The sequence below is a fragment of the Carlito syrichta genome, unplaced genomic scaffold (genome assembly GCF_000164805.1).
Source record: "Carlito syrichta isolate Samal-C Ts95f unplaced genomic scaffold, Tarsius_syrichta-2.0.1 Scaffold309104, whole genome shotgun sequence".
NCBI classification, from domain to species: Eukaryota; Metazoa; Chordata; class Mammalia; order Primates; family Tarsiidae; genus Carlito; species Carlito syrichta.
The window spans coordinates 230,109-249,603 of NW_007253200.1; the positions used below are offsets into that span (position 1 = coordinate 230,109).

Consider the following 19,495-nt stretch of genomic DNA (forward strand, 5'->3'; position numbering starts at 1 on the left):
TAAGCGTCTGTGAAAACAAGTGTGCTAAAACATTTGAAATTTACTAGAAGCGATTTACTTGTACCATATACATACAGACCAAGAGGATACCATTCACTAGGGGATGTGTTAGGAGTTATGCTCGTGTATGTTTACTATGCTGTTGTATGCAAACATGTCTATATTCATAGATACATGTTTGCATACAACAGCATAGTGAACATATAAAAAAGTATCTATGAATATAGACCTCAAATATTTAGAGTTAATCCTGGGACCTTCATAATAAATGAATACATGGTAAGATGTGACATCATTGGTTTAGAACTAAGATTCTGCAGTATCAGTTCACAGACAGGGTTGTACCCTAATGACTTCCTCATGTAAATTTGCTGGCAAACTGCAAATAAAATAATTCTTGAGAGTGTTCCTGCTTTTTGGTTTTATATGTTCTGATATAACAACATGACTTCCCATGTTTTGAAAACAAACTGTATTTAAAAATAAGGCACTGTAAACTCAAAAGAATAGTAAAGCTATGGTGAGTCAAATTACTGTGACACAAATAATTCATAGTGAGGGAAACTCCTAGGGAGTAGGGTATGAAGAATCGAAAGTCTTTTTTTTCCCAGCAGCAACACTTTTAGATATCAAAATTATCAGCATGCATTAGACGATAATCAGTCATTTTACCTTGAAACTAATGTGAGGAGTAAAGCTTTAGAAATGTCAAGTGACCAAACGAGTATGTGCAGAAATTAACCTTTTTTTTATTATATATCATATAATGTAGTAGTAAAGTTTGTTTGAAGTGCATGAATAAAAAGTTAGTGAAATTACAGGAGGAACAATCTATATAGCAATAATAGGTGCATTCCCTGTGCATCTGAAAGAAAAAAAAAGAGTTTTCACTCATTTTGGCCTAAAACTTAGTGTTCAGGTTCCCAGGATTCTGACATCAGAACCCGGATAACGCTGATTAGAACCATAGGGGCTTTACAATAAAAGCTAAAATATTGACCATATGATGGCAAAAAGTCTTATTTTGTGGTTAACTTATTCTCTTCTAGCTACTCTCTGATGAAGTTGGTGGCGCTGTGGAGGAGGACCGCCGCCTCCTGGACGAGGACCGGGACCGCTCAGCATTGTAGATGACATGCTTGTCATAGTTCTCCATCTGAGCCTCAATGAAATCTCTTTGCTGTTGTCTGATGGTCTGGCTTATGAGCCCAGGGAGGGCATGGATACTACCAATCAAAGTCTCTAATTTTGTTTCCAGGGTAACAATCCTCTTCTCAAAGTCTTCACTCCTTTCATTTAAGTCGGAAATCATGTCATACATGATATTCTGGGTCTGGAAAACAGGATTGAGAAGAATGTAAAATGGAGAACTAAGGTTTAATTACATTTGCCCTGGAAGAAAACTATCAACTCCCAGAGCTTTAGGGCTGGTCTCCTGCTGGTAACATTCAACATAACAGGGGTATCAACTAACTGAACAGCTTACCTTGCATACGAATTCAGTGTATTTGTTCAATGCCAGGATTTGGAAATAATAAGATCTTAGGCATTAATTCGGTTCACTTGCAAATAACATGGTGCAGGTACTACTGGTGGTGTGACCAATGATTTTAGGTGGTGTAAGGACAAACAAAATGTTACCATTCAATATTTATATATGTATTTTAAAGGCTGTTACAAAAGTTAGCAAATTAAGTTCATTTTGCAACATGCAATATTAATTATAGCAAGGGTAATTTTTGAAGAGCAAGCAGATTTAAAGAACAATAAAAGTTCAGACAGTATTAGGATGTAGCCGAAATTTTGAGGGTAGAATATTAATGAGATTTAGGATTAACTGGTTTGATCAAGTGATTTCTTAATTTAAAGCAATTAATTCCTAAATATATTTCATTGTCCTAAGTTCAAAGTTATAGGCCTCTCTCCATTAGGTCAAATGGCATTTTTATAGATAATCATTAAGAAAATAAAAACTAAAGGAGAGACTAAAGTTACCAATCCACCTTGTTGGCTGTGGCTTAATCAGAGCTAAGTGGTTGAAACACAAAAGTGAACCTTGAAATTGATTATCTTGATCACAGGGTATCTATAACTCTGATGCCTGAAGTAGCCAAAAAACAAGGAGAGAGGTCCCAAGGGCTGATCAGCTGAGATTTATGTAAGACAGAGAGAAGAGCGGTCAAAAGGGGAGGATAGGGATGTTAACCTGAGCTTAGCATAGCCTTTCCCAAGTCTGAGACCCCTTTGAGCCTTCCCTCCTTCTACCTCAATTCCCTTCATCATATGTGCTCTTCTTTTGCTTAACAACCTCTTGAAGGTAAACTGATTAAATAAGGGGGTTATTCAGAATGCAGGCACACCTTGTTTCAGTTTGGCCACAGAGACAAAGTGCATTAACTTTAAACTGCATAGTCTTGAAAATATGTGAATAGTATCCATTCATTCAAAAATTATTGAACCCTCATGGCATGTACTGTCCTGTGATCGATTAGAATAAGCAAGGCACCAAAGAAATAAGTGGAAAGAAACAGCCTCACAGTTGTAGTCTTGAAGTAAAATTACATACTTGCATTATATTTCAAAGTGGTTTTTTCTTTTGTTCATAAATACCCAGTTTTTAAAATCATTATTCCTAGGAGTGATGCAAAGAGCCTACCCCATCTTTGCTTATGATGTGTCTAAGTGAGAGACACATTTGTAACGGTTAATTGGCATGCCTTCCTACCTTTTATATGTGAGCTGCCCAGTTTTTTATATGCGAGCCGCCCAGTTTTTTATATGCATGCTATATGCTCTCCTAGGATATCATTGAATACTTCATTTATCATCTTCAACATATTAATGTAGTATTTGTCACTGATATACATTAAAATTAATACAATTAGATAAGACTAGGCAAAATATGTGTAATTTTTCTAAACTATACTTGAGGCTTTTAAATTAATACAATTAGATAAGACTAGGCAAAATATGTGTAATTTTTCTAAACTATACTTGAGGCTTTTGTAAAGACTAAGATGATTTATCAAATATGAAACAGTCTGTATAGATTCCCATGAGAGTTGCCTCTTTCAAAGCATTTTGTTAAAAGGCTGAACACTTTCATAAATGCTGTTCTAAATGCCTCCTTTAGAATTCACTCAGGAAAATGCAATGTTTTGATTGTTGACAAATATAGTATTTATAGTTTGAGAGTGGATTTTACTTGGGGAGGAACAACCAAAAATCAATCAACTAAATTTATAAGATTTATAAATCTTATAAAAGTGATAGAAAAATTTGGAAACATTAATGTACTTTTTAAAAAGTGGTATAATTTTAAAATAATAAAACGGTAAAAAACCCCCATAAAAATGTGATTTCTTTCTTGGGAAAGACATCTTGCATTTTAGGATGTAATTTCTGGCATCTTTTATTTTTACTTCAACTTTACGTTCTTCTGAGTTTGCTTAAAATGCATAATTTTTTAAAATTGATGAGTCTTATTTATCCCTGAATCTCATAGTCACACCTCAGGTGCAGTCCTGCTCTCATTTTGAAGAGACATATATACCAACAAGAATCCCAAAAGTATTGGCTCATATTCCACTTAGGTTTTTTATGGTACTTAAACTGTCACAGTTTTCAGGAAGGCTTCTAAAATGGGGGTTGAATGATACATATGAAAGGAAAAAGCATATCAAATAAGAGTTTTAGAAACATTCTCTTAAGTTGGACCTCATTTTAGGGTGGTTTGTTGGCTTAATTTGTTAGATATAGGGTGGGCCTCTCCAGAAGCAGTACTTATTAGTGACTATGCAGTGGTTGATTTCAACAAATGCAACCCCAAGGGCAGAGCACCTGAGGCTTACCTTTGCCAGGTCCACCAAGGTATTTGCTTGGTCATTCAGTTTCCTCTGTTCCATTTTTACACTTCTTAATCTAAAAGACAGAATCTGAAGTCAGAAAGCTTCCCTTCTTTCTATGGCTACCTGCCTTCCAAAGAGCATGCACAAAATTGACAAGAGCAAATAACTGCATGGATAATGCCTTGAATATTTGGGGTAAGTCCAAATTGGTTATGTATCTGGTACAATGAGAAGCATGCTTCCCCAACACCGCAAAAAAGAAAGGAGAGAGAGCAAGAGATGAGATGTCCTTAGGACAACTATTTATCAGGTAAACTTGAATTCAGAAAGGCTCATAAGGATTTAACCATATGAGTAAAAGCCAAAACATTCCTTCAAGCCCAGTATCATGACAAATAGACATAGGAAGAAATATGCAAAGCAACTGGAATTTCACCAATGTTGGAGCAATGAGCACCTTCCTATGCCTACGTGACTAGATACAGGTATTAGCCCTGTTTAGTCTGAAATGGATTGGGTTAGGTATTTGAACCTGATGAAAACACAGTGATAAGTGAGATTCTTATTAACAAAAATAAAAACTTTTATTCAACCAGCAGCAAGATAACTTAAAACACATAATTCTCTTATTCTTCATGGTATTTCATTTGACTTTTATCTTAAACTGCCATTAAATTTGAAGGAAGTCCAGACCATTTCTTTGGGAAAATTCCCCTAATTTTCAGTGTAGATAAAAGTCAGAGGATAATTAAAGTATCTGGTGGATGCAAGTTCTACTTGCAAGGCTACTTTTAACTACTTTTAAATATCCTTGTATGTACCTGGGTTAAGTTAAAAGGCCACTTTAAAAAAAAAACTCTTAATACATGAGAACTCTTACTATCCCTCAACTTATTTACTGTGTTATTTCAACAAATATTTATTCAGTGCTTACTATGTACCAAGAAATTAAGATTTTCCAATAGAAGAAAAGTGGTTTATAAGTTATTTAAGCTAACAATTTAAAGACTTGCTCCAAAAAAGAAGTAGGTTCCTTTGATCCACTTAATGAAAATTTTTTTTTTAAATCCAAGCTAATCCTATTTTACTTTGATTATGAGTTATTTTTACAAAGTATAGTTGTAATGCTGTAGAGAGTACTCACCATTATTTTTCAGTTTAAATAAAAGGAAATTATATAGAAGGAATAAAAACTCACAGGGCAAGATTTTACTGCCAGGGAGATTTTTGTAGCACATGTTCATAATGCTGAGTGATTTTGCTCTGAAACTAGGATATCCAATATGTTACCAAATGTGCTCTACAGTGAAGATGGAGCGCCTTCTGCCAGTAAGTTTAGCTGACACCTACCTACAACACGATCTTTAGCAATCTAAAACAGTTTAAGGTTATATCTTGTCATTGCAGCTATGTGTTTATTAGAATGCTTGGAACTAAGTTAAATGACTCCTTTTTATGGTATTATTGAGATGGAATATGGTCTAGTCTAAAAGAAATTTATAAGCATGTATTTAAATCCAATGTATTGTTGAGAAAGATTTCTCTCAGCACTTACAAGGGTTACAATTCTTGATATGTGCCTTTTAATAACAAGTATAAACAAACAAAAAACCCTGAAGTATCTGAGGGTCATCACACAGAAGTGTACTAGAGAAAGTAGCAATGTCAGGCGTGGGTTCCATGCTCACAAGCTCTAATTTGACCTCCAGTTTCCTCAGGTATGAAATGAAGTATGTTCAATTAGGACAGCGCTTCTAAAGTGCTGGATGTATACCAACAAAGGTGTTCTAGATGACTTTAAGTGATTCTCAAGCAAGACATTACACAATACTAACACAGATGGAAAAACTAGTATTCTTGTTAGTTCTCTTCCAATTCTTCATTGCAAGAAAAATGTCTCAGGCTGGTCCTACTTTTAATTTCCTAGCTCCCAGCACCTGCTTTTTTTTTTTTTTTTAATTTAAAATTTCAAATTTAACTAGGTAATAGTATAAGTGGTACAGAAATGTCTGAAGTTTGGGATCCGGACCAGATGGCTCTAGCAACTAGTGAGTACAGAGGAAGTCCTGAATTCTGCAAGTCAGGTTGGAGAAACCAGTGGTGATTCCTGAGCTAAAAGTGAGTACTTCATCATATCAACAATAGAGCCTAATTCCCTTCTCCTGGATGACTATACCATGTCTGACAGTAGAATTTTGCCCATTTAATTTTATACTAATCTGGAAAGCTGACATAGAGTAGCCCTGTTTGATTGGAATTCCTTCAGCTTCCTGAACGTAAATCATCTTGTCTTGTTGTTAGTTTCTTATGCTGCCTGTAATGTAGGAGAGCTGACAGAAAAAGCCTGCTCAAACTGCAGCTGCCAGAATAAAAGGTAACATGCAGATGTGTGTCACACTTTTCCCCCCCAGAAAAGAAGAATAAGAAACATATGTTGATTTCTTCCTTGTGAACTTCACTTATCACAGGAAAATATCATGATTTTGGATCACATTTCCATAGCAGCAATCAGACTACTAAAATTCACAAATAAAGGATCCGCTGGGTGCATGCAGCCAGTAGAAAATTCTGCAAATGTTGAAAGGAGCGGCTCACACAACTTACTTCCGAGCTCTATTTTCATTTTGTTGAAATAAAAAGACAAAACAAAAAGAAAAGAAACTGTAAAATATTCTGGAACAAAATAACACAATGTGGTGTTCAGTTGTGCACAGGGGGCTCGATTCGTTAGCTGGAAGATCTTGTTATAGTTCTTCAGGATTTTGAGATATTGATCAAAGAAAAACACTATTCAATTATATTACCATCCTTCTTCATTGCTACTATACTTCTCCCACCTGAAAGCACTTAGCTTCCTCCTGAATTAGAGTTCAGAAGGAAGAACATGCATAGGTCATTTTGGCCTCTTGATACTTGATGTTCAAGTAAACAACAGGAAACATGGTTGCCTAGTATGAATGTGATATGGTTAAAAGGAAAATATTGGAAGCAATGGCATTATAATTTTGGAAAGGAAGGAGTTCATCTTTTCCAAATTGGGGCTATTCAGGAGCCTGGCTTTCGGAAAGACAGATAGTCCAACGCTCTTTGATATATACATTATATATATTGGATTTCTTGGCTCTGAGACAAGTTTCTGTTGATTGGTGGGTCCATAGTTGAGATAAAGAAATGACAAATTTTAAAGTTAAAGCTGCTATCAGAAAAAGGGTTAAAAGTTAGAGAAAGAGAATACTGCTGGCACCCAGTGACAATCTAAAAAGACAGATACATTACTGAAAAGAGGGCACAAGCCTGGAGAGTTCAGCATCCATCAGAGATTAGAGAGGTCACGTACCAGGTAGAGAGGCTATGAAGTATGGAAAAGAGAAAGAGTTGAGACAGTAGGGGCTAGCTGAAGGGAAGGGAACTGTTGAGAAAGCTCTCAGGACAAATCAGAGAGTCGGAGAGGCCAGGAACACGCTATGAAATGAATTTAAAAATTTTTCTTCAGATGGTAAGGTCCGATTGCACCCAAGCTGACAGAGAAGGCTGAGAGTCTCACTGGATCTGCACAATGGGCAATGAAGGCCTTGCTCTGAGGAATCGAGCCCTGTGTGCTTTCCTCATAACTTCACTCCCCAACTTCCGACACTATGTTAAAATGAGAGTAATGATGCATGATTAGAATGGTCTAGCAAAACCCAGCCCATATGAACAAACATACTCAGTTTACAAGTCCCTCCCACCTCAAAGAAAACCCAATAGCACCAAGACTAACTTATAAAACAATTCAGAACATTGCGGAGTTGCTGGAAGATGATTAACTTTAGAGGTACACACTGCTACAGAAGAAACAATGAGAAATGTCTGACAGAAGCATAAGGATCACAGGTGGCTTCCTCCATCACCCTATCCAAACATGACATGCTAAGGGAACCCACACACGGTAACTCCCTAGTGCCCACGCTTAATCGGGTCAAAACGCCTTGTAGGATGGGTGCCTTTGCTACTTGCTTGGGGACAGTTTTTAAATTTAGTTTTCCCAAAGATTTTCTTCCTAACATTTTAGTACGAAATTTTTCAAGCCTACAACAGAGTTGAAATAAATGTATAGTAAACACTCCTAAGTTTTCCCTCAGGTTCTTTAGCATGAACATATTCAGAATTTTAGAGTCCTATTACAAGATATAATATATACTCCCATTGCACATGGCTATAGAACCACATAGCAAGATACTCTCAGAGAAATTTTTTGATTTTTTGTTATATGAAAATGTATCCAAGGCAAATCACATGTAAGTATACATTTATTAGGTTATACTGACAAAATGGAACCCGAGAACAATCCTGGAGGAAATGGAATGTGTGGCTACGTGACATAAACTGACCACACTTGCTCACTGCCACGTCATCTCACTCCCTTCCATCTTTGGACACATATATCTTCCCATACTCACTAAGGTGTTTTTTTAAATACACTCAAATGATATAGGTCAGTATGAAAATATTAAAAGTACAAAAAAGATTTATCCGTACGCTAGCCTGTGAACTTTCTGTATGAATGTTGGGGTTTCTATGCTGTATGATTTTAGTGTGGGGAGACCACTCTAATAAGAGAGTTGTGCCAGGCGAGTCCCTTGGGAAAGAGGGACTCACTTCCTGTCTTCCTGTTTGACAGAAAGACAGGCCGAAGAACACAGAGGCCAGAGCTCAGCATCTCTGCTGGGGAGGGACAGGGTGGGGGTGGTGGTAGGGTGTGGGGGAGGTCTTATTCTCTCAGGTCTAAACTTCGAGGAACCAAGATGCTTAGGCAAGTGCCTACAGGTGGTGGTTCCAGGTTATAAGGTTAACTGTGAGTGAGTGCCTTTCCGTGAGCAAGGTGGAATAGAATGTTCCTCCTGACTTTAAGAGAATTATCTTAAAATTCTAGCCTTGTCTTTTCCCTACAATGGGGGAAAAAGCACAGAGGTGTCCAGTCAAGTCACACAGCTAAAGGGGAAGTATTATCACCCACTTAGGAAAATGTGTTGACAGCAGCCTGGAAAAGAGCAAGTAGCTGAGAGCAGCTATGAGGGCCAGCTACTCTACCTCAGGTGCAGAGTCTCCTCCCTCTACTGTAAATCTCAGGGTTCTTGTGTTTTAATTTCCATATTTTCAGTGATTTCTGTGTAAGCAGGGCAGTTGGACAGACAGGTGAAAGGGTATTTGAATGTTTAGTAATTTCCCACAGAATGTTAGTGGTAAATGCATATGAATTACCTAGATATGCAAATTAAAATTTCAGCCTCTGCTCTTTCTTGCTAGTTGGCTCTGAGAAGACAGATCTCACTGGATAGCCAAAGGACCTAGTATTTACCCACCTTTTTATTATTACTCTGATAGGTCTCATGAGGAAAGCCACTTTTGTGAGCCACAAATGTGACCTTATCTGCTCTTCTCCATACAGAAATGGCACTAAGTTTAGAGCAAGTCTGTATAGCATCACAATTGATACCCACATGAATAATACTTACAGTAGGAATGCTGCCAACCTGGGAGAGAAAAACCCTGCACTTTCAAATTATCATTGCATCTTACTAGGTATAGATTTTACTTTAAAAGTCTATGCTAATTATATAATATAACAATGAAATGGTATGAAGGACTTAAACAAGTTGAATAATGGTGGTCTGGATAAAATCAGAATAATGAAGAGAGTGAAAGGTCTATACAAACAATAAAATCTATAATGAACACGTAGCATATAGACAATTCCCAAAATTCTGATTAAAAACTAATTTAAAACTCAAATATTAAATCAACTATATGTACTACATTCATATAAAGATGTTTGGCATGTTTTAAAACATCCAAAGAGGTTATATAATGTTATTTTTTTCAAGAGTTTGCAGTAGACACAAGCTAAACATCCTAGAGCAAATTATATGAATAGATATGTTAAATCAATAAATATAATTTTAATAGAAACTATTCTAAAAAGAATCTGGAAGATATTTTAATTAATCAATGACTATTCTGTAATAAATAATTTTTAATCATAAAAGGAACTGAAATTTTTCTCAGAATTTCATTTATGGAATGATTAAATTGCCAGATTATGTCGTCTGTTAACAAACATGACAATGTTTTCTTTTTTTCTCCCTCATGAAAGAAGAACCTAGTGTAAGAATCAAAAGCCAAGGATACAAAAGCATGATGAAAATGAAAAATGGTACTTACTGATGAATAGCTTGCAAGAATTTTCGTTGATGTTTTCTCACTTTTGCATGATCTATCTTTTTTACTAGCTTTGTATTTTTGTAAATTAGCCATGTTTCCCTGAGTACATTGGCAGCTGCGTTTTTTACCTGTTAGGGAAACAAACAAAAAAAAGCAGTTGAAAAATTCCAAAGCAGAATCCTTTGCAACTAACTTTGCTGTGGGTCATATTCTTCATCCTAAGGATCATGGTGAGCTATAGCTCTATTTGTAACTATAACTCAAAAGACTATTTTTCTTGCATCTATGCCTTTTTAGAAGTACTTGCATCTGCCTGGAAGCAACTCTTAAATTAAAATATTAGGGAGTAACTACTGATCCCTTTCTGTGGTAAAATTCTATCCTACTCCTTCAGGATAATTCTTTTTTATCCAACTACTTAAAAAAAAATCAAGAGGTACTGATTTCTCCACCTTGTATTGCAATTGTTCTCTGCATGTTCTTTGTTTCCCAGGGGGAAAGGCAGAATGCCAGAAGGCCAAGGCTAATCTAGTCCTTTGCAAGCTCACTCAGTATTTCTGGCTGTGTACTACTGGAAGGGCATGTTAATATTGCTGAATGTATGCGTACACCCAGCCTCCCAGGTTGACTTAGTAATTTGTATGCTTGTTAGCACTCTTAAATTAACTGACAACGAGTCCATGTTATCATGATTTTGTTTGGAAATTTAAGTACACTGCATTTCAAATGGATGGAATAAATGTGAAGGCTGAACACATTAACACTGTCAAGACCTACTGCAGCTGATGAAAGGCATGAATACTTTATCAAATCTCTTGCTTTCATGATTAAAGTTTTCAAAAAATCCTGAGAGCTGACATAGGGCCACCAAAGGACAGATTTTGTCCTCTTCCTTACTCATATTACAGGGTCTGATGACTCAGAGCTTTTACTTGGGCTTGTTATTAATCACTTATTCTAAGAAGTTGTTCCATTTAATTATTTTGAGTGATGGATAAAGGATATTTCACAAAAGAAAGTCACAGGTTAGTGGGGTGCTGGGTGGAGAAAGAGAAACTCAATTGTTAAAGAGCTGAGATTGATAACTAGGTTCTATGTTCTTGACTTTGGGGTGATTAGCTAACCTCAAAGGACTTAGTTTTCTCAAACCTGAGAAGTTGGAAATAGTTAATATTGACTTCCTCTCAATCTCAAGTTTTACAATAAGGAGGAGTCTTAGACTTATAGAGAATGATGGGCCCAAGTTTGTATTTATATTTTTCACTTTAGCAAAGAAAACATCAGACTTGGTGACTGATGGTGAATCCTTATTCATGGAGCTGAAAAGTTTTCTTTTTGAGTGGAATTGCATTGTTAGAACCCCTTTGAAGAAAATGACTGCCTTATTTCAGTAAAACTGCTTTTAGGAGTGACTTTGCATCATAATGCACTTCCTCTGGCTATCCATTAGACATTGTGCATGAAGAGCACCCTCAAACCAACAGAAAAAATGACAAACAGATGCCAAGCACCAGCAGTGCATGTAAATAACACCACCATCATCCATGGTGAAGTTAAAAGGAATTCGAGTAAAATTCTTGGCTCCATCTTCCTGCTATGGAAACATCTTCCTCAACAACACTGACAGCCACTCTTCAATCATGCCTATAATCCCAACACTTTGGGAGGCTGAGGTGAGAGGATTGCCTGAGCTACTGGTTCAAGACCAGCCTGGGCAACATGGTGAGACCTCATCTCTATAATAAATCAAAAAAATTAGCCATGCGTGGTAGCTCATGCCTATAGTTTCAGCTACTTGGAAGCAGAAGGATCACCTGAGCCCAGCAGGTCGAGGCTGTGGTGGCCGTGAGCATGACACTGCACTCCAGTCTGGGCAACAGAGAGAGACTCCAACCAAAAAAAAAAAAAAGACTTTCTCATCTGATCCTCACTCCTTTCAGAGTTAACGGAATAAGTACAGCATGAATTGTCAATATTTGAGGACCTTGCTTTTAAAGAGGGAGAAGTGGAAAGTGATTGGCCACAGTCCCTGGGGTTAGAATAGCCCTTTCTTGTGAGGAAAGAGGTTTCCTCCCTCTGATGTCTGTAGATGTCCACAAGACTGGCAAGGGACCCTGGTGGATGCTCCCTCCCTTATTTTACCAGTCCAAGGCACAGAGAAAAAGCCTAGATCAGCCTGGTGAGGAAGCTGAAAAAAAAAAAATCTCAGCAAAAATCTAGGTAAAAGCCAATGGGACAAGAGTGCAGCAACAGAACATAGCAATGCTCAGTACAGAGCACAGCAATTGATTTTGGTTTGGATTCCCATCTACAAATAGCAAATACAAAATTATTTCTAAAGTCTATACTCCTTTAAAAAGGTGATTCACTGCTTATCCTTGATGCATTTTAAATGATTCTTTCTCTTTGGAATGGTGGGGGGAATGGTTGAAGTAGGGAACCTCAATCTCAGAGTTCAGGGGGTGGGTGATGCCCTTGAAGCCTTATGTTGCAGGATTTGTATTCACTAAGTACTCATTTTAGCTGATAGGCTTATTCCTCATCTGAAAATGAAATCCCTGCAACTGCTTTTTAAAAACTTTGAAATATGGGAATTTATTTTGAAACATCCCCTTTCTAATTCTCTAATAGGCTTTCAAATACAGGAATAAAGCTCTTAAAGCATCCTATTTAACTGCTAGGTTTCAACATGGCAGCCACAAAACAATATGTCTCAGAATAAAAATCCTGCTCTTTGCCTATTACTTTGATGTATTTCTAATTGTAGGGTCTTCTTTTCCCTCTTGGGGTTGAAAAGGAACAGACAGTGGGCAGTGGAAAGACAGAGTAGAAAGCACTTCAGTGTTTTTGCAGGTTTAAGAGTGGGAAGTTGTTACATGAATATGATGCGCAAACTTCTAGAAAAAATGGGGAGAAACAGGTCTATGCATTCTTTTTTATTTGTATAAATTTAGGAGGTACGGGTGCCATTTTTTCACATGGATCTAATGCATAGTGGTGGTCTGGGCTGTTAGTGTAATCATCACTCAGTGTACATTGTACCCATTAAGTAATATCTCATCTCTCATACTCCACACACCCTCCCATCCTTCTGAGGTCTAGAAGTTGATTTAGAGGGAAAGTTTCCTTTGTTTTCTCAGTCAAGAATTCTGTCATATAATCATCTAATTATGTAACCTTTGAGCCCCCTCACTCTCCTTTCCAGGGCTTTTATAAACTCTCAGAGGGCATCAGACATGTCAGTAGTCTTTTTGTCTTTCTAGCTCATTGCTTTGGGCGTAGCTGGTACTAAATAAATATCTAAGGCGTTAACTGGGCACCATAGTACATATAATTTATTGACATAAAAAGTACATATAATTAATTTACATAAAAACTTCTTATGAACCACAGATACATAATTATCCACCAAAGGACTCACGTGATAAGTTTAGAGAAAAGACCTAGGCTCTAAATGGGTCAAGTGCATTTTCATTTATGAATTTAACAAATGTACTGAATCTCTACCATATGCTAGATACCATGATGAGTGGTATAAGAGGATTTACAAATGTCCCTCAAAAATTGAGTAGCTGTCATAATTCTAGAGCCAATTAATGGGCCCAAACCTCTATGAAATATGACTGCTTTCCTGTTTTTCAAAAAATAAGAAAAGTGAGGGGAAAGGACATTTTTTAAAAAGTGGGAACCTCTTCTTCCCACCACCTCTCCTGCACCTCAATGAAAAACAAAATTTCCTCGGAGTCTGTAATGATCAGCTCTAACCAAAATCTTCTATTAGAAACATCTTTTTGGGCCACGAGAATTGGTTTTGGGCTTTGTCAGTTTTTGCTTTGTTTACTAAAAGTTAATACTGTAAACTAAAAAAAGAAACATCTTGAAAGGCATATTATTAATAATAATCAGGTAGTGAAGACTCTAAAAGAAATAATAGTACTATATTATTAATAGTACTTACCTAGATGCCTTAAAATGATTTTATAAGAATAAAGGTCATGAAATGTTATATTGCTGACTTATGGTTCATTATAAAATCATAGGTTAAAAAATGTAAAGTATAACAGTACTTTATAAAACACAGAAGTACTTAAAGCAGCTAGACTTTTAACTGAAACGTTGCTTTGTTCAAACCTATATGATATAGGTAATGGCAGCATCATCTAAAAGTCTATTTCTTTATATTTTTCTTTTATTTTTCACGACTTTGAGTCTTCATTTTCAATTTCCATTTCTTTGTACCTTTTTTTCCCTCTCACCTCTGAGGCTTTTTTAGCATAATACTTCCTCTCCCGCCAACACCAGAGCACCATATGCTCTCAACTGACCTTGCAGCAGCAGATCAGCTGCTTAGCATTCCAACCTCTCTCTCCCAGTTCTCCTTTAGGTTGGGTGTCTGGGGCCTGGGTGAATGTTGTGGTTGGCAAACAGGGCAAAGTCATGTAACCTATTCATTTTGTGCCTTAACCCACTGGGCTGTGTAGCTGGGGACAATGTAAAAGTTACACAGAGTAAATCATCTACAATTTCTGTTCACTTTTTGAGAGATGTACAGGAAACAACATTGTATAACTGCATAATAATGTTCCTATCATGGATCTTATTGAGAATTCTTAACAGGATTGAAAACACCCACTGTAGACTTTAATATGTATAATTATCTTTTGTGGTATATCTAGCAACTTTAAAAATTATGTCTGGGTTCTCAGAATTGCTTGTTTTCAAGTTTCTTTCCAAAATGAAGGTATTCTGAGGACCAAACTCCAAGATTTCCTGTTTTTTGTTTGTTTGTTTGTTTTTTCAGACTGGGTGAATAGTAATACTGTTTTTCCAAAAGATATGGCATGATAAAACACATTGCCTCTGAAAAGTGATGAACTGCAAATCTATTAAATAGCTGGTTCTGTCTTACTAAGCAAGGTGACAAGTTTTTGTTATTATGCTTTCATTTTGAAATCATTAGATTATTCTGGATACCTCTACCTGTTGGCCATGTTTGAACTGTAGAGTATCTTGTAAGTTTTTAGAATTATGCCAATCTGCCTCAATGCTGGTGCACAACAAATACTGTAGTATTCAGTGAATACTGTAGTATTTCTCTTGATTAATGTAGTCAAAGAGAATGACTTCTGTATTAAATTGTTCCCTGAAAATTTTTATGTGGTGAATAATTTTTCACAGAAATTTTTCAATTCAGTAAAGATATACATTGGAAGACTTGGAAAGTTATATTTGTTCCTGGGAGAATAAACTATCTTTTAACATTCATACTGATTTTTCTTTAGAGTCACATTTAAATTTCAGAATGTCTGTGGCCATCACCCTTGTTAATCATCAGAAGAAATGATTTCTTCTGTGTCCTGTTTCAGGAATAGTTGTATTTTTCTCTAACAATATATGGTACCCTTGAATTTGTATGCTTTTATCTTTAAGTTTGTATGTATGGTCTTAGGTCCTTGATAACTCTTAGTATTCATAAATCACATTCAGTATTTTAGAATTTCTACTTACAAAGTTAAAATTATAAAGAGGTCAAATTTCCATTCATAATTCAATGGAATGTCATTCTAAGTACATGGTACTAATTAAGTTGATGATTTCATGTAAAATAAAGAAGAGAAATTATAAAAGTATTATTTTAAAATATTAATTATAATAATGGAATGGGTATCATAAACCAGAAATTTTGCATTTTATTCTAATGCTATGTTAACATTTATATCTTTAATTACCAACATCTCACCTGTAATCTACTGGCAAGCCTTCTGCAGTATCTTCCTCAGACTTAAGAGACATTGGCCCCCCAAAATACTGCAAAGTAACTCCACTTTTAGAAAGTAGTAGTAACAGAATTATTAAAGCATGGTAAGCATTGTACAGAAAGCAAATTTTGAAACTACAACAGTACTTGAAGATTCTATGAAGAGTCTAATTATCTGTAGAAAAAAGCTTTCTTTCTATGGTCCAATTGCCTACAGAAATAAAGCTTTTTCTATAGGCAATCAGACTCTTCATGCAGCATTATCTATAGGAAATGCCTCTAAAGTATGCAAGAAAGTATACCAAAAAGTTGTAGTATCATCAGAAAACTTTGTCAGGTTGGGGAAATGAGTGCCACTCATAAACACTAAAGGGAGGTCATCTAGATCCACTAATCTAGATCCTGGATCCACAGTCCTCTAAAGGAACTCAGACTGGGCTTTAGAGGACCCATGAACAACATGAGCCAGAGCATAAGAGCATTTTTCTTCCAAGCAGGAAACATCAGATTTTTCTGAGTAGTCAGTACTGTAAAATCTTAAAATTCTTTGAGAGCTAGAATATGATATTTTAGCTCTGTGTCCTCAGCAGTTAACACAGACCCCAACAATACTAGTGTATTTTTGTTAAGTGGGTATATGCTATTCCAAGGAAGAGAGAAATTACAATAAATTCTGGAGACTCAAAAAATATCTGCTAAGAGACTCTGTGCCAGTCTCTTCAAGGATGTCAAATCCTTGTGGAATGACAAGCTAAAGTAGTGGTTCTTCTGTCTCTTTAGAAAACATTTGGCAATCTCTAGAGGAATTTGTGGTTGTCACAAGTGGAGGGCAATGCTACTAGCATCTAGTAAGTAGAGGTCAAGTATGCTGATAAACATCCAAAATGCACAGGACAGTCCCACCCCATAAACAATTATCCAGTTGAAAATCACTAGTGCCAAGGTTGAGAGACTCTGAATTAAAATAACTATACTATAAAACCAACCTGGAATGTCTCCCAGTTAACCTCTGTGAATCTCACCAAAAAAAATCTCATCAAAGGTGGTACTTGACCAGGCTCGGTGGCTCAGCCTGTAATCCCACGCTTTGGGAGGCCGAGGTGAGTGGATTGCCTGAGCCCGCGGGTTCGAGACCCACCTGGGCAACTTGGCAAGACCTCATCTCTACAATAAATCAAAAAATTAGCCGGGCGTGGTAACACGTGCCTGTAGTTCCAGCTACTTTGAAGGCTGAGGCAGAAGGATCACCAGAGCCCAGCAGGTCGAGGCTGCAGTGACCGGAAGCAGGAGCAGTGGCCACTGCACTCCAGTCTGGGCAACAGAGTGAGACTCCAACTCAAAAAAAAAAAAAAAAGTGGTAGATACAGTGTGGTACTGTAGATTTTTTTTTTCCTCAAAGACCTTGTCTTTTCTAAAACTCAAAATGTTTTAATAATTAAGATATGGAATATCAATATTACAAAATAACATTTAAAGAAATTGTGTGCTTCCTTCTTAAGATAAAACTAAAAACCTGCTTATGAAACATGGGGAAGTCTGACCAAACATGCTAACTTGGCTTCCTTATTTGTGAATCTATCACAATTTTTTTAACTGTTGAGAAGACTTACATGCAAACATATGGGCTACATGATATTTTAAAGTATTTTTCTGCCTAATATCTTAAGTGTGGTATTAACTTAATTCCTGATAAAATGTATAATCTTCACAATAAAATAACATGGATTACAAGGCACTTAATGGAAGTATTCTTTTGATATTATAAAACTTGTGACTCTTAAACACAAGCTGTGCAGTATAGAATGCTAAAAGGCCCAAACAAGCACATGATGAAATACACAACACATCTGCTATGATTTGTTGATTAGCTGTGGACTAATCTCATATGTATATATATCTTCATTTCCTAGTAGGCTAATTCAAGCCTCCATTCAGTTTCCTGTTGACCTTTCTCCCCTCCACTCTCCCATATAAGAATGTTCATGAGTTTTGAGAATAAATTCAGAGGCTGGAAGAAATGAGAAGAAATCATGGAGAGTAGAAGACATTCCAAAATGGTAAATCCAGGCCATAAAAATGTGGCATCTGAAACTGAGAAGTTTTGATACTGCACTATAAGTAGACCCACTAACTACATTGAAGTCCCACAACAGTGTCTGCTAGGGAAGACTTAGAAAGCATGAGCAAGGCAATTGGAATTTATGTTTACAGTTCATAATTATAATCTGTATAAATATATTTGCATTAAAATGGCTTATTTATTAGAAAGTATTTATCAAATTAAACAAGATTACTTTTATACATACAATCAAAATCAGGAGTGAGTGAAAACACAAAGTTGGAACTGTGCTTGAAGTTTCTATTGATTCATTTCTGGGTAAAGTTACCAAATGATAATGTATTTTGTTATTCCAGTAATGACCAGATTGGATTTCTCTTTGGGCAGTGTTTATATAGCAAGATGACTCCTCTAAAAAATAATTTTTAGTTATTTTTGACTTTGGTATTTGTCTCAAGCGATGATAAAGAAAGTCTAAAAATTTAATCTAATAACAATCTTTTCCACCTTGCATGACTTTCCATTTTGATAAGTTAATTCTGAGCAGGTTACCTAATCTCTCTGTGTCTTGGTTTCCATGTTTATAAAACGACCATAATAATAGTACTTCCCTCATAAAGTTGTTGTGAGGATGAAATGGGATTACACATGTGATACACTTGGAGCTGTGCCTGGCACAGAGTGAGTACTCTTCAACACTGTGACTATTGCTTTCCTCTACTCGTAATAATTGGATAGTGATCTCCCATCTGGACGCTATACTATTTTCAACTTCTCTCTGTTGGCCGGCCTTTAAGTCATGGAAAGGGCCGGGCTCTGCTTCTATCTTGGGTTTCTAAAAGTTAGTGGTGGTTTCACACTGATTGAGTGAATTACTATTTTGGAGAGAGAGTTCCACTCTGGTGCCAAGGCTGGAGTGCACCGGGGTGATCATAGCTCACTGCAGACTTGGGTTCAAGCGATCCCCAGTGACTTGCTCATGGAAGTTCAGTAAAATATTTGTTCAATTGCCTACCCATCAAGTTCCTATTTTGCACTGGCAATTCCTACTACTCAATCCAATATTGGTCTCTACTTGCATATTACACTTAAATGTTAAGTATGCCTATGTATTTAGATTTATTTGAGCTATTTTTAACCATATACCAAGATTATCCAATTACTTCCTCACTGACCTAAAGTTAGAAATAGTCAATTCTCAAAATATGATAAAATGGTATTGATTCCAAGAAATGCCTCAACTTTCAAACCATGTCATTTAAGATTCAAATCTCAAGATAAAAAACATAATAATGTTCTCTTTGAAGTTATACGGATGGTAACTTACTCTTTTAGTCAGCTGAGTATCCATCATGAAATTGTGCACGTGTTTTTCTGCTTTGGTAAGTTCTAGCTTCCTTGCCACTACAGCTACCACCAGGGCTGTGCAACCAGCACCCTGAAAACAAGAAGAAAAGAGAATCCCAAAGAGTTACTACTTGCTGTCTCAGCCAGATTAGAAAATGTTTTGCACCAAATGCAAAAGTTTCTCAAGATTAAAAAAAAAAAAAAACTGTACTACTCAGTGTCTTCAATAAGTATTACAGAAAGTGTGTGGTCAACAAATGCAAGCAATATGTATTTAAATTG

At 36.3% G+C, this 19,495-nt stretch overlaps 1 protein-coding gene across 4 annotated transcripts in view; it reads right to left on the reverse strand.

Annotated features, from left to right (window-relative positions):
• Nucleotides 1-725: 725 nt before the first annotated feature.
• KCNN2 (potassium calcium-activated channel subfamily N member 2) overlaps nt 726-19,495 on the reverse strand; it is a 137,944-nt gene continuing 119,174 nt past the window's right edge. For all 4 annotated transcript variants that reach the window (XM_008066782.1, XM_021716965.1, XM_021716963.1 and 1 more), the window contains 4 exons: nt 19,194-19,304; nt 10,050-10,177; nt 3,852-3,921; nt 726-1,333 (listed from right to left, as the gene is read on the reverse strand). In XM_008066782.1, the coding sequence (XP_008064973.1) occupies nt 1,046-1,333; nt 3,852-3,921; nt 10,050-10,177; nt 19,194-19,304 (597 nt within the window). In that variant the 3' untranslated portion in view covers nt 726-1,045. The remainder of the gene's footprint in view (nt 1,334-3,851; nt 3,922-10,049; nt 10,178-19,193; nt 19,305-19,495) is intronic.